The 13,773-nt window shown below is 45.3% G+C and overlaps 1 protein-coding gene across 5 annotated transcripts in view; it reads left to right on the forward strand.

Annotated features, from left to right (window-relative positions):
* Positions 1-13,773, forward strand: part of MYO18B (myosin XVIIIB) — a 300,037-nt gene that overhangs the window by 74,394 nt on the left and 211,870 nt on the right. For all 5 annotated transcript variants that reach the window (XM_033233057.1, XM_033233058.1, XM_033233055.1 and 2 more), the window contains 2 exons: positions 9,486-9,659; positions 12,394-12,484. In XM_033233057.1, coding sequence (XP_033088948.1) covers positions 9,486-9,659; positions 12,394-12,484 — 265 coding nt within the window. The remainder of the gene's footprint in view (positions 1-9,485; positions 9,660-12,393; positions 12,485-13,773) is intronic.

Here is a 13,773-nt window from a genome sequence, read left to right on the forward strand (position 1 = left end):
AGGCTTGCAGCTGGTCCACTCTTTGAGCCTTTGCCCCTGCAGGTGCCCCATGTGATATCTTCCAGCCAAGGTCTCCCTGACGACTCTGCTCCTCAGCTTGGATCACCTGCTCTGGGACACACTCATAGGTAGCTTGAAACATTCAATGTCTTATTTCATTCTTAAAACAACCAGATGGGAGAGGAGCTACTCCATTTTACAGATAAGGCAACTGAAGCTCAGAGGGCTGATGTCTCCACTTGAGATCTTGCAGCCAGGTTGAAATTGTCTTTGGAAAACCAGCTTCCAGTTCTTTCCACAATTCCCACCACCTCAAAGATGTCTCATCCATCTTTCTCCTCCAGCTTCTTGATCAAATTGGTTTGAAAGACCCCCCACAGGCTCCCTTCCGCTTGTAAATTCCCTATGCACGTTGGCATATTCAAGGTTCTGAGAAGTCCTGCAAGAAGGAAACCTGTTTTACTGAGTTTAGTTTGATGTTGCTCCAACTGATTTGCTCATAAAGCCTTCTTTTCCCCCAAACATCTGCTTGTAGTCCCCAGAACGTTGGGAGTGGTCTGTGCTGTGTTCTCAGTTGTTAAGGTACGGGCAATGATTCATGTTGGATCGTGCGTAACTCAGCATCAATTTATAGACGGCACATTGGCCAGGCCTTTGGACAACTTTCTCCAAACCCAGTCAGGTGGAACAATATGTCCAGGTTTGTGGGGCTGCATGGTACCTGAGGGCAGCAGGACCTGGAAGGAGCCCTAAGAAACAGGAATGGATTTGAAGTTCTAGCCTCCAAGAATGAGAAGATTACATTTTCCATGTTCTCAAAAATAGAACTTTTCTGGATGTCCCTGGGCAGGAAGCCACAGCTACCTGAAATGGATTTTCTCCCGGGGTTTCTCTTTCTGACCGGTTTGTCATTTTTAAGGGTGGAAATCTCCGAGTGGGATCATAATAGAGTTGACATGTACTGAGCAGGTTGTGTGTTATGCGTCCTGCCTGTATAACCTCATTCATTCTTCCTTTTTATTGTTATTATACTTTAAGTTCTAGGGTACATGTGCACAATGTGCAGGTTTATTACATAGGTATACATGTGCCATGTTGGTTTGCTGCACCCATCATCAACTTGTCATTTACATTGGGTATTTCTCCTACTGCTATCCCTTCCCCACCCCCTGACAGGTCCCAGTGTGTGATGTTCCCCACCCTGTGTCCCTGTGTTCTCCTTGTTCGTCTCCCACCTATGAGTGAGGACATGTGGTGTTTGTTTTCTTGTCCTTGTGATAGTTTGCTTAGAATGATATAACCTCATTCGTTCTTCACAAGCACTCCATGGAGTAAATTCTGTGTCATTCCCATTTTACAGAGGAGGAGACTGAGGCTCAAAGTGTTGACACGACTTTGCCAACATCATGCGGCTTTAAGCAATGGAGGTGGGATGTGAACTCAGGCAGTCTGTCTCCAGAACATTGCCTTTTCCTGTAGCAGCTACAGCCTTTTAGACTTATCTCTTCTCTATAGGTGGCCTCCTTCCTCACAGGCCTCCGAATTGTAAACCTCTGTGTGAGGAAAAGTGAACCAGATGCAGCAAGATTATAAATAAGTCACATAATGTTGAGTAATTCAGCAACAGCACAGCTATTGTTGGAAGGAGAAATAACTTGGTTATTAATAAAAGCAGGAGGCCACAGTAATTGATAGCAATTGAACTCATGGTGCGTGGGGAAAAACAGCTATGTTATTTCTCTCTCTTTCTCGTTTTCTATTGACAAAAAGGGAAAAACCTGCCTTTGCAGGTGGATTTGAGCGACTCAGAAACTGCAGTTTCATTACTTTCCCTTGTTCCTTTTCCTCCCTTCCTCCCTCTTCGTTCCTTCCTTCTTTCCTTCCTTCCTCTTTCTCTCTCTCTTTCTTTTCCTTCCTTCCTTCCTCCCTTCCTTCCTCTCTTTCTCGCTTTCTTTCTTTCTTTCTTCCTTCCTTCCTTTCTTCTCTTTCTCTCCACTTCCTTCCTTCCTCTTTCTTTCTCTTTCTTTTCTTTCCTTCCTTCCTTCTTTCTTTCTTTTCTTTTCTTCTTTCTTTTTTCTCTCTTCTCTCTCTCTCCGTCTTCCTTCCTCTCTTTCTCTCTCTCCTTCCTCCTCTCTCCCTCCCTTCCTCTCTTTATTCTTTCTCTCTCTCTCTCTTTCTTTCTTTCTTCTTCCTTCCTCTTTCTCTCTCTCTCCTTCCTTCTCTTTCTCGCTTTCTTTCTTTCTTTCTTCTTCCTTCCTTTCTTTCTCTCTTCTCTCCACTTCCTTCCTTCCTCTTTCTTTCTCTTTCTTTTCTTTCCTTCCTTCCTTCTTTCTTTCTTTCTTTTTCTTCTTTCTTTTTTCTCTCTTTCTCTCTCTCTCCGTCCTTCCTTCCTCTCTTTCTCTCTCTCTCCTTCCTTCCTCTCTCCCTCCCTTCCTCTCTTTATTTCTTTCTCTCTCTCTCTCTCTCTCTCCCTCCTTCCTTCCTTCCTCTTTCTCTCTCTCTCCTTCCTTTCTTCCTTCCTCCCTCCCTTTCTCCCTCTCTTCCTTCCTTCCTTTCTCTCTTTCTTTCTTTCTTTCTTTCTTTCTCTCTCTCTCTCTTTCTTTTCTTTCTTTCCTTCCTTCCTCCTTCCTTCCTTCCTTCCTTCCTTCCTTTCTTTCTCTCTTTCCTCTCTCTCTCTCTCTCTCTCTCCTCTCTCTCTCTTTCTCTCTTTCTCTCTTTCTCCTTTCTCCCTTTCTCCTTTCTCCCTTTCTCCCTTTCCTTCCTTTCCTTCCTTCCTTCCTTCCTCCTTCCTTCCTTCCTTCCTTCCTTCCTTCTTTCCTTCCTTCCTTCCTTCCTTCCTTCCTTCCTTCCTTTCTTCCTTTCTTTCTTTCTTTCTTTCACCTGTATGGCTGGCTGCTCTGCCCTGCTTCACACCCATTCTGCCACCGAGAGAATTACTGACTCAGCCCCGCCCGTGCTGGCATATTGGTTGGAGGCTGGCCTCATCTCAGACATACAAATGGTTCCTAGGAAATAGAAGAGACAGAGAAAGAGCAGCGTGCCAGGCTGTTGTCTTCTTTTTAGAGAGCCTTCCCTTGGCCTCCATAATAAGGGAAGATCCAACCAAACCTTGCTAACATGGTCATGTTAGGTCCCTACAGCCTCAGGGGCTCTCTTAGACGTAACACCTTAGCAGGAGTGCAGATGCTGAGTAAGTGTTCGAGGGCAAAGGGTTCATGCAGGAGGTGAATCCAGGAAGGACCAGGAGGGCAGTGAGGGAAATGGGGCAGGAAGGCAGGAACTGTGGGTCCACCTGCCTTGGGGACCTGTTTCTCCCTAGCAACTGGAAAAATGGCTGACAACCAAAAGCACACACCAGAAATGATCTCAAAAAGGCTGTGCATCTGGCTTTGTGCAACAAAGTAGGAACAGCAGAAACAGGAATTGGACCCAGATCCAATTTGGGCCAACACCCATGTTATTGCCCAGTTCCTTTTCTCCATGCCACAGGTGCCAACTCAGGGTTTGGTCACCACCCATGTCTAAGCAAAGATAGAAGAATCCATGGGATTGGATTTTGTGCACCGGCCAGCCTTCGGAGAGCTGATAGTAGAAGATGCTTTTCCTGGCAAAGCTCCCTGTGTGCCCACCTGGATTGCACCAGCAGCATGCATCTCAGCTGCACCTGCAAATATGCCCCCTAGGTGAGGCAGGATTTAGAGAGTCCAGCCAGCTTCCATTAACCACTCTTCTTTTCAGAAATATCAATTACGAATTTCCTTTATGACTTCTTCCAGCTCATCAAGGCCAGAAAGGTCACTACAATTGCAAGTGTTTAGAGAGCAGGCATGGAGTAGAGCAAGAGGGGACAGGACCTCACCTACCTAGAGAGACATCTCCTATTTAGTTCACTCTCAATCCCCAGCACAGGAAGAAGAAAGTCTCATTCAGTGATAATAGCCTTTAACACCTCTCTCTAATATTTGCTAATCTCCCTTCTTAACAAAGAGAGAGCAGACTTCAGGCTCACAGGTAATCGTATTTAATTAGAATCTAATGACATTATTGTGCTTATGTAATTTTGTTTCTACTTTCTATTTATGGCAGGTAATAATTCTCATTTAACATAGTGTGATAATATTTCTGTTTACAATTTATTGAAGTGAAAATGAAAAGTGAGTCCATTTAAAAGTAGAATCAAAAAGATATGGCATAAAAGATGATATCTGAAGGACTGATTTTGGTGAAAATATAGTTCTTCCACTTAGTATCAGCCTGTTTTCTGGTGACTTCTCTCAGTTAGATTTTTAATCTATAAAATGGGATTAATAATAGAGCTTTTTAGGACTCTTATGGAGATTTAATAATAATAATAAATAACTACAACTAATAAGTACTGAGCTTTTTCCATGTGTCACTCCTGGAACAATAACACAGGCTTTTTAACTGTAAAAGTCATGAGCTGAACAAAGACGCAATGTTGAATAAAATCAGGTAAGTGAATGAGAACTGTTATCATCACCATCACCATCATCATCACCACCATACCATCATTGTCACCATCAACACTGTCATATTGCCACCATCATCACCACCACACCATCATCATCACCACCATACCATCATCGTCACCATCAACACTGTCATATTGCTACCATCATCACCACCACACCATCATCATCACCATCAACATCATCATCACCACCACACCATCATCATCACCATCAACACCGTCATATCGCCGCCACCATCACCACCACCAGCACCATCACCATCATATCACCACCACCATCACCATCATCATCATCACCATCACCATCATTATCACCATCATTACCATCACCATCATCACCATTATATCACCACCACCACTGTCATTACCACCACCATCATCACCATCATCATCACTATCATCACCATCACTATCACCATCACTATCATCATCACCATCACCATCACTATCATCATCATCACCATCACCATCATCACCATCATATCACCACCACCGTCATCACCATCATCACCATCACCATCACCATCACCATCATCACCACTATCATCACCATCATATCACCACCACTGTCATCACCATCACCATCACTATCATCACCATCATCACCATCATATCACCATCATCATCACCATCACCACCATCATCATCACCATCACCACCATCATCATCACCACCATCGTCATCACCATGATCACCATCACCACCATCATCACCATCACCATCATCATCATCACCATCATCATCACCATCATCACCATCATTGCCACCATCACCATCATCATCACCATCATTACCATCATCACCATCACCATCATCATCACCATCACCACCATCATCATCACCATCACACCTTTGTCATCACCACCATCATCATCACCATGATCACCATCACCACCATCATCACCATCACCACCATCATCATCACCATCATCACCATCATCACCATCATCGCCACCATCACCATCATTACCATCATCACCATCATCATCATCATCATCACCATCATCATCATCACCATCATCATCATCACCATCATCACCATCATTACCATCATCACCATCACCATCATCACCATCATCATCATCACCATCATCATCACCATCACCATCATCACCATCATCATCATCATCACCATCACCATCATCATCATCACCATCATCATCATCATCATCATCACCATCATCACCATCACCATCATCACCATCATCATCATCACCATCATCATCACCATCACCATCATCACCATCATCATCACCATCATCATCATCATCACCATCATCACCATCACCATCATCATCATCACCATCATCATCTCCATCATCACCATCACCACCATCATCATCATCGTCACCATCACCATCACCATCATCACCATCATCACATCACCATCATCATCACCATCATCACCATCATCACCATCACCATCATCACCATCATCATCACCATCATCTCCATCATCACCATCACCACCATCATCACCATCATCATCATCACCATCATCACCATCATCATCACCATCAGCATCATCACCATCATCATCACCATCACTACCATCATCATCACACCATCATCATCACCCTTATCATCACCCTCATCATCACCATCATCATCACTGTCATCATCATCATCATCATTACCATCAGCATCATGATAATCACCATATCACCATCATCATCACCACCATCACCATCATCATCACACCATCATCATCACCCTCATCATCACCATCACCATCATCATCATCACCATCATCATCATCTTCTCCATCATTTTTGAAAGTGACAGGATTTTTTAAAATTAGCCATGTTACCTCTGAGTCTCAGTTTCATCATCTGTAAAATGACATAGTCTATAAAATGAGGATAATACAGTGATGCTTTTGTGACCAGTGCAGAGTAATTGGCACATAGGAGGATGTAATACCCTTGGTGACTGGGGCCAGACCTCCTCCTTGGGTAGGGTCAAAGTCCTAGATAAAGTCCTTTTCCAAATTTCTAATTTTGCCATAAGCCAGACTGGCTCATCAGGCTGTCTGCTTGAAGAATTGGGCCCTCATAATCTCTTTCTGATTGACTGAAAAATCTCTCTTGGCGGCTGTGATTTTTATTTCAAAGAAGGAAACACATTTATAGGAAAATGAGAGATGAAAGAAATTTTTTTTAGTTTTTTTTAAGTTGACATATAGTAAGTGTACATATTTATGGGGTTCATAGTGGTGTTTCTAAACATGTAATATATAGTTATCAGATCAGGGTAATTGGTGTATCCATCATCTTGAACAATGATCAGTTCTTTGTGTTAGGAACATTCAATATCCTCCTTCTAGCTATTTGAATCTATATAATATATTATGGTTAACTACAGTCATCTTACAGTGCTATGGAACACTAGAACGTATTTCTCCTATCTAGCTGTGATTTTGTGTCCTTTAACAACTCTGTCCCTATCCACCCGCTTACCCCCAAACAAACCCTTCCAAGCCTCTAGTATGCTCTATTCTACTTTCTACTTTTATGAAATAAACCTTTGTTTAGCTTCCACATATGAATAAAGAACATGTGATATTTGTCTTTCTGTGCCTGGCTTATTTCACTTAACGTCCTCCAGTTCCATCCATGCTGCCATGAATGACAAGACTTCATGCTTTCTTATGTCTGAATAGTATTCCATTGTGTATATATACCACATTTTCTTTACCCATTTGTCTGTTACTGGACACCTAGGTTGATTCCCTCTCCTGGCTATGGTGAATAATGCTACAATAAACCTGGGATACAGATGTCTCTTTGATGTACTGATTTCCTTGGGATAAATGTTTAGTAGTGGGTTTGCTGGATCGTACGGTATTTCTATCTATAGTTTTTTGAGGAAAGTTCATACCGCTCTCCATAGTGGCTGCACTAGTTTACATTCCCAGTAACAGCGTCTGATAGTTCCTTTTTTTTCTTTTTTCATCCTTGCCAGCACTTTTGTATTTTGTCACCCCATCCTACTGGAGAGAGATGATACCTCATTGTGGTTTTGATTTGCATTGATTTGCAGTTCCCTGGTGATTAGTAATGTTGAACATTTTTTCATGTATTTGTTAGTGAAAATGTTTTAAGGATGGCACTATTATTTGTTTTAAGAAGTCATTTATTAGCCAGGCGTGGTGGCTCATGCCTGTAATCCCAGCACTTTGGGAGGCCGAGGTGAGCAGATCATGAGGTCAGGAGATGCCATCCTGGCTAACACAGTGAGATCCCATCTCTACTAAAAATACAAAAACAAAATTAGCTGGGTGTGGTGGTGGGCGCCTGTAGTGGCGGGCACCTGTAGTCCCAGCTACTCAGGAGGCTGAGGCAGGAGAATGGCATAAACCCGGGAGGCAGAGCTTGCAGTGAGCTGAGATTGCGCCACTGCACTCCAGCCTGGACGACAGAGAGAGACTTCATCTCAAAAAAAAAAAAAAAAAAAAAGTCATTTATTTTTATTTTTATATGGATTAAAAAATTAGTGCTCAACCATGGTAAAAAAATTTGGAAAATATAAAATCCCCTTACCTAGCAGTGATGGTTAATATTTAGCTATATTTCCCTTTTATTACTCTTTACAGCAGTTTAGAATGATTCACACAGTTGACGTCATACTATGACATCATTTTCTAATCTGCTTTCCACTTGGCATTCAAATGTAAGCATTGTCCATAGTATGCAGGGTCTTTGTTGCTAATTTTAAATGGCCTTATAATAGTCCAGAGAGTGGCTCTCCATTGATTCTTTAATCCCGTCTGGTTCCTCTCCCCACCCCGTTACATTCCAGCCACACGGGTTTACTTGGTATTCCTTTAACACACCATGCTCATTTCTGCCCCAGGACCTTTGCACTGCCTCCTCCTTCAACCTCTGAAGCACTTCCCTGGTTCTTTATGTAGTAGCTCCTTCTCACCCTTCATAGCTCAGTTAATATATCATGTCTTCAGATAGAGCCCGCTTTGACCACCATAGATGCCAAACGACTCCTTCAGTCTCTCTTGATCTCAGCACCCTGCTTTAGTTTCTGTTTGGCAGAGAGCAGAGGGAACTTTATAATTTTATGGCCGGAAATGATCTTATCTATTTGTTTACTTGTCTATTGTCACACTCCCTCAACGGACTATAAGCTCCATGAGGACAGGCACCTTGTTGTCTTGCTTATCGGTGGCAGACACAGTGCCTGTCACATGGAGGGAGCTTAGTCACCATGTACAGAGTAAGCAGATAGCTGGTTAGATGGTTGGATGTGTGATTGGATGAGGAGTTGAAAGATAGGTAGGCGGCTTGCAGGGGGCAGTGCATGCCTGGATGGATAGGTAAATGGATACGTGGGTGGGTGAATCAATCATAATTTTACTAACCATTCCCCAATTTCACATTTAGAGTGCTTCCCCATGATATTTTTAATCACTTTGAAAAAGTAAGCAATGCAGGCCAGGTGCGGTGGCTCATGCCTGTAATCCCAGCACTTTGGGAGGTCGGTACGGGCGGATCACGAGGTCAGGAGACCGAGACCATCCTGGTTAACGCGGTGAAACCCCGTCTTTACTAAAAATCCAAAAAAATTAGCCGGGAGTGGTGGTGGGTGCCTGTAGTCCCAGCTACTCGGGAGGCCGAGGCAGGAGAATAGCGTGAACCCGGGAGGCGGAGCTTGCAGTGAGCCAAGATGGCGCCACTGCCTGGGGGACAGAGCGAGACTCCGTCTCAGAAAAAAAAAAGAAAAAGAAAAAAAGAAAGAACAAGTAAGTAATGCAAAAATGCAAATGGCGAGGAAGTCTGATAAGCAAGTCTCTTGGGAAAGCTGACTCCTCCAGGGCCATTGCCTAGGGGCCCAGGCCTGGGCGGTTGTCCAAGCTCCCTGCTGATGGGGCTGGCCTGGAGATTGGGAGGGTGCTGAGATTCTCCGAGGTCCTCTTGGGCGTTCATCCACCCCATGCCTAGGGCCTCACTGCCACGCCTCTGTTTTGTCCCCTGTGCAGTGGGCCGGAAGCAGTTCATGAGGTTTGAGTGGGCAAACTATGCAGCTGAGGCCCTCGGCTGCGAGTATGAGGAGCTGAACACGGCCACCTTCAAGCACCACCTTCGACAGATCATCCAGCAAATGACGTTTGGGCCAAGCCAAAGGGACCTCGAGGACGAGGAAACCAGCTCAGGTACATGGCTGCTGCCTCTCTGGGTGAGCTGGGCCCCCTCTGGGCCAGCTCCTGGGGATACACCAGCATTCTTTAACTTTTTTAAATCAAAGATTTGTTATGGGCCTACGCTATGAAGGCCTGTGTTAGGTGCAGGGGAAGCCATCGTGGGTGGAAAGGGACATTGTTTCTGCCTGGTCAATGCTAATGCTCAAATAACTACCTCGGTTCAGTGGTCATGAAGGCTGCTGAAACCTGGCAGGGAGCTCCGCGCTGTGGGGAGGGGATGCCGTGGGCAGGGCCAGTGGACCAATGCATTTCCATTGGATTTCATGTTTGTTGAGCACCTGCTAGGTAGGGGAAAGACTAGTCTTTCTGTTTGAGGGATGGAAATAAAGCCCGAATGGCTGGTGCGAGGTGGGCGGATGGGAGAAGATGAGGGTGGAGAGCAAGGTGTGGTCAGCTCACTAAGGGTCTATAAACGAAGGTTTTTATTCTCAGACCCTTGGGAAGCCATGGAGTGCCTTCAGCAGGGGGATGGCATGATTTGGCTTTAAGAAGCTCAGCCTGGATGAAGGTTGGGGAGTGAGTGGGAGAAGGGAGACCCACTGGGAACCTATAAAAATCACCAGGTGATAGGTGGTGGTGGGAAGTGCTTGTGGAGATGGGGCAGGTGGGGACAGATTCAGGGTCTAGTTTACAAGCTGAGGTGTTAGCTTGGGCCCTAAGAGAAGGGCAGAGACCAGCAGTGGCTGCTAGGATTTTGGCCTGAGCAGCTGGAAGAATGAGGGCGTTTTGAACTGCCATGGGGGAAAAGCAGGAGGACTTTGTACTGTACCTGCAAGGATGTGATCTGCCAAGTCCCAAGTCTGCAGCCTCTGTGCATCTTTGGGAGCTCTCTAAGAGCTGCTATCCTTGAGACAACAGAGTTTGGGATTAATGAGTAGAAGTGTTGTGAGCTGTGGTTTGGGGTCCCGTCTCTTGGAGCTCCTTTGCACTTCTGGCATTGCTTCCACCGTCCAGGGACCTTGGCATGGGGGCTAATGTCACTTGGACCCCATTGGCCCTCTGTGTCTCTTTTCAGATCTGTGCTCTGGTGTGAGCTGTGGTTTTCTTGAAGATTACCTCTCCTCTTCGACATACACACACATTCACAGAAGCATGCACACACCACACATATGCACAGCACAACTTGTGTGTGCACACCTGTGCACAGATACACACCACAGAGTCACACACATGAACACACACATGCACGGGCACCAGCACACATACTGCAGGCATGCACACCACACACACATACACAGATATGCATGGCACGTGTGTGTGTAAACATGTGCACAGATATATATGACACATGCACATACCACACAACTACACACACATACATAGACACAAGCACACATGTGCACACATATGCACAGGCACAAACACCACACACATACTTAAGGATAGGCGCATCACACACAGGCACAGACACATGCAGTCACCACTTTGTGAGTCTGAGTTAACCTCTCAGGCTGAGGTCTCAAGAGTAGACATTAAGCAGGCAGGGGACCTTCGGGCTTAGGAGAGAGGCTGGGAGGCTGCGGGTTGCCTAGCAACAGCCCAGGTTGGGGGTGGATTCAGAGGAGGGGTGGGAAATGCTTTCGGGGCTGCAGTGGGCTGCCTGGAATGTACAAGCAGAATTACTCCTCCAGGCACTAGTGCGCACCGATTTGGAAACTGTGTTTTCAGTTTTTTAGACGGAACTAAAACTTAAGGGACATAATTTGTGATCTGACCCCCTACACTCCTCACTCTGCTTTGTTCAGTGCACCCTAATCAAGGCTGGTGATTGTAATGGGATGCGTATACGTGCGTGCATGTGTGTGTGTGTGTGTGTGTGTATGTGTTAGAGCAAAATCGAGTCCACAACTGTAATTATAGTTTTTGAGCTTTTATATTCCTCCTGACATTCTAGGTAGGCACTTTTCCAATCTCATTCAATATTCTTCATACCTGACTTTAAGCATTCCTTTGTATGGGCAGACTACAAATTACCTAACCCATTTTCTATTGTTGAGCACTCAAGTCATTTCAAAAAAGTGATTTTTGCCAATTTAATCAACAATTGGAAGAACCTATGTCCCCAGCAAGCTTTATTTCTCTGAATGTTTCGTTAGAATAAAAGCCTAAGAGTAAAATGATTAGGTCCCACTATATGAACATTTTATGACTTCTAATACAAAATAGCCAAATTTCTTTCCAGAAAAGGAATCATAAACATTTACTGAGTGTCTACTCTATGCCAGACACTGGCAATTTAAAGGTCAATAAACCCAGGGACAGGGTCTATCTTCAGGGCACACCCAGCCTCATGAGGGAGACACAGGTTAATAAAATAACTGTACTAGAAAGATTATGCTATGGGAAGTGCTATTAGAAGCAACGTAGAGCTGGGAATTGGCCTAGTGGTGGTGGTGGTGGTAGTCAAGGAAGGCTTCCCTGAGGAGGTGACATTAGGCTGAGTCCTGAGGGATGAGCAGGAGATCACTCTGGGGTGAAGGTAGGGCAGGTTACATAGGACCCTGTAGGCCCTGATAGGACACTTAGACTTTGTCCTAAGAACCTGGGGAAATAATTTCAGCAGTGGAGGGATGTGGCAAGAAAAGAAGGATTTTCTAAGCTGAGTGGCCCCTGCTGCTCTGCAGTGATGTCCTTGGCCCCAGGCAAGATCCCTAACCGAGAATGCTGATTCTGTCCTCTTTCCCAGGGCTCAAGATGACAGGAGTGGAGTGTGTGGAGGGGATGGCCTCAGGCCTGTACCAGGAGCTCTTTGCGGCCGTGGTCTCACTCATCAACAGGTAATGGGGCCTTTCCCTAGGCACACAGTTGGCCTCTTGCAGGTGCACAGATGAATTCACATACCGGGCAGTTGAGCAAAGTGGCAGTTTTTCAGCTGGCGAGAGAGTTTCTAAGGTGGACAGTGCTGGATTTAGTTTCCTTGGCCACCTACTGGCTGTGTGGTCAGTAAATCAGTTCAATTCTCTGATCTCCCTCTCCTTGTCTGTACAATAGCTCTCTCCCCAAGGACTATTGTGAGGATTAAAAGAAATAATGAATTTAAATAACTCTTCCTGGCCAAACGTGGTGGCTCATGCCTGTAATCCCAGTACTTTGGGAGGCTGAAGTGGGAGGATCACCTGAGATCAGGAGTTCAAGACCAGCCTGGCCACCATGGCGAAAACCTGTCTCTACTAAATATTACAAAAATTAGCTGGGCATGGTGGTGGGTGCCTGTAATCCCAGCTACTCGGGAGGCTGAGGCAGGGAGAATTGCTTGAACCTGGGAAGCAGAGGTCTCAGTGAGCCGAGATCGCGCCAGCACACTCCAGCCTGGGTGACAGAGCGAGACTCTGTCTCAAAACAAAACAAAACAAATTCTTCCTAAGAGTGATTGTAAAAATACCAACAATAAAAGCTAAGCACTTTTGAATGTCTACTGAGGGCCAGGGATTGTACTAATTGTTTAACCTGCTTTGCATCACCGAGTACTCACATGGACCCATTGTACAGGGGAGGAGACTAAAGCTTGAAGGAGAGAACCGAGATGCAAACACAATGCCACATTCTCATCTCATACCTTCAGTTCCCCTGAATAGCCCAGCACATTGCTCTCATCCATTTATTTTTCAAAATTGTCTTGCTGGGGATGGGAGCAACATGGTAGAAGTTTGGAGTGGGCCGGGGTGTGCCTCTGATGTGCCTCTGCGGGGCTGCAGGCCCGAGGAGCCTCCGTTTTCTATCGTTATGCACAAGGCACTGAGCCCGTGCTTGGAAACCCTTGAAGCCGTTTTTTCAGCAGAGCTAATCCAGAGCCTAGGCAAAGGCTTGCCTTCCTCCTCTGTGAAAGCAGAAAGCATAATTAGGCTTCTGAAATCCTGTTAAAGGGATGAGGCTGGCGCGTAGCAACAGAGCAGCCGGGTTTCTCCAAGTTGTCGTGGACACAGAATCAAGCCCCTCTGACGCTGCCAAAGTAATTACCATCTGAGCCCACAGACATATTATCTAGAAACCAAGGGGATTGTGCGTGCTTAGAGAAGGGAGTACTGGGAGTGGGAAATGAACTGCTGGCGGAGGAAACTGCCTTCAC

This window comes from Trachypithecus francoisi, unplaced genomic scaffold, assembly GCF_009764315.1.
Source record: "Trachypithecus francoisi isolate TF-2019V2 unplaced genomic scaffold, Tfra_2.0 Lachesis_group14, whole genome shotgun sequence".
NCBI classification, from domain to species: Eukaryota; Metazoa; Chordata; class Mammalia; order Primates; family Cercopithecidae; genus Trachypithecus; species Trachypithecus francoisi.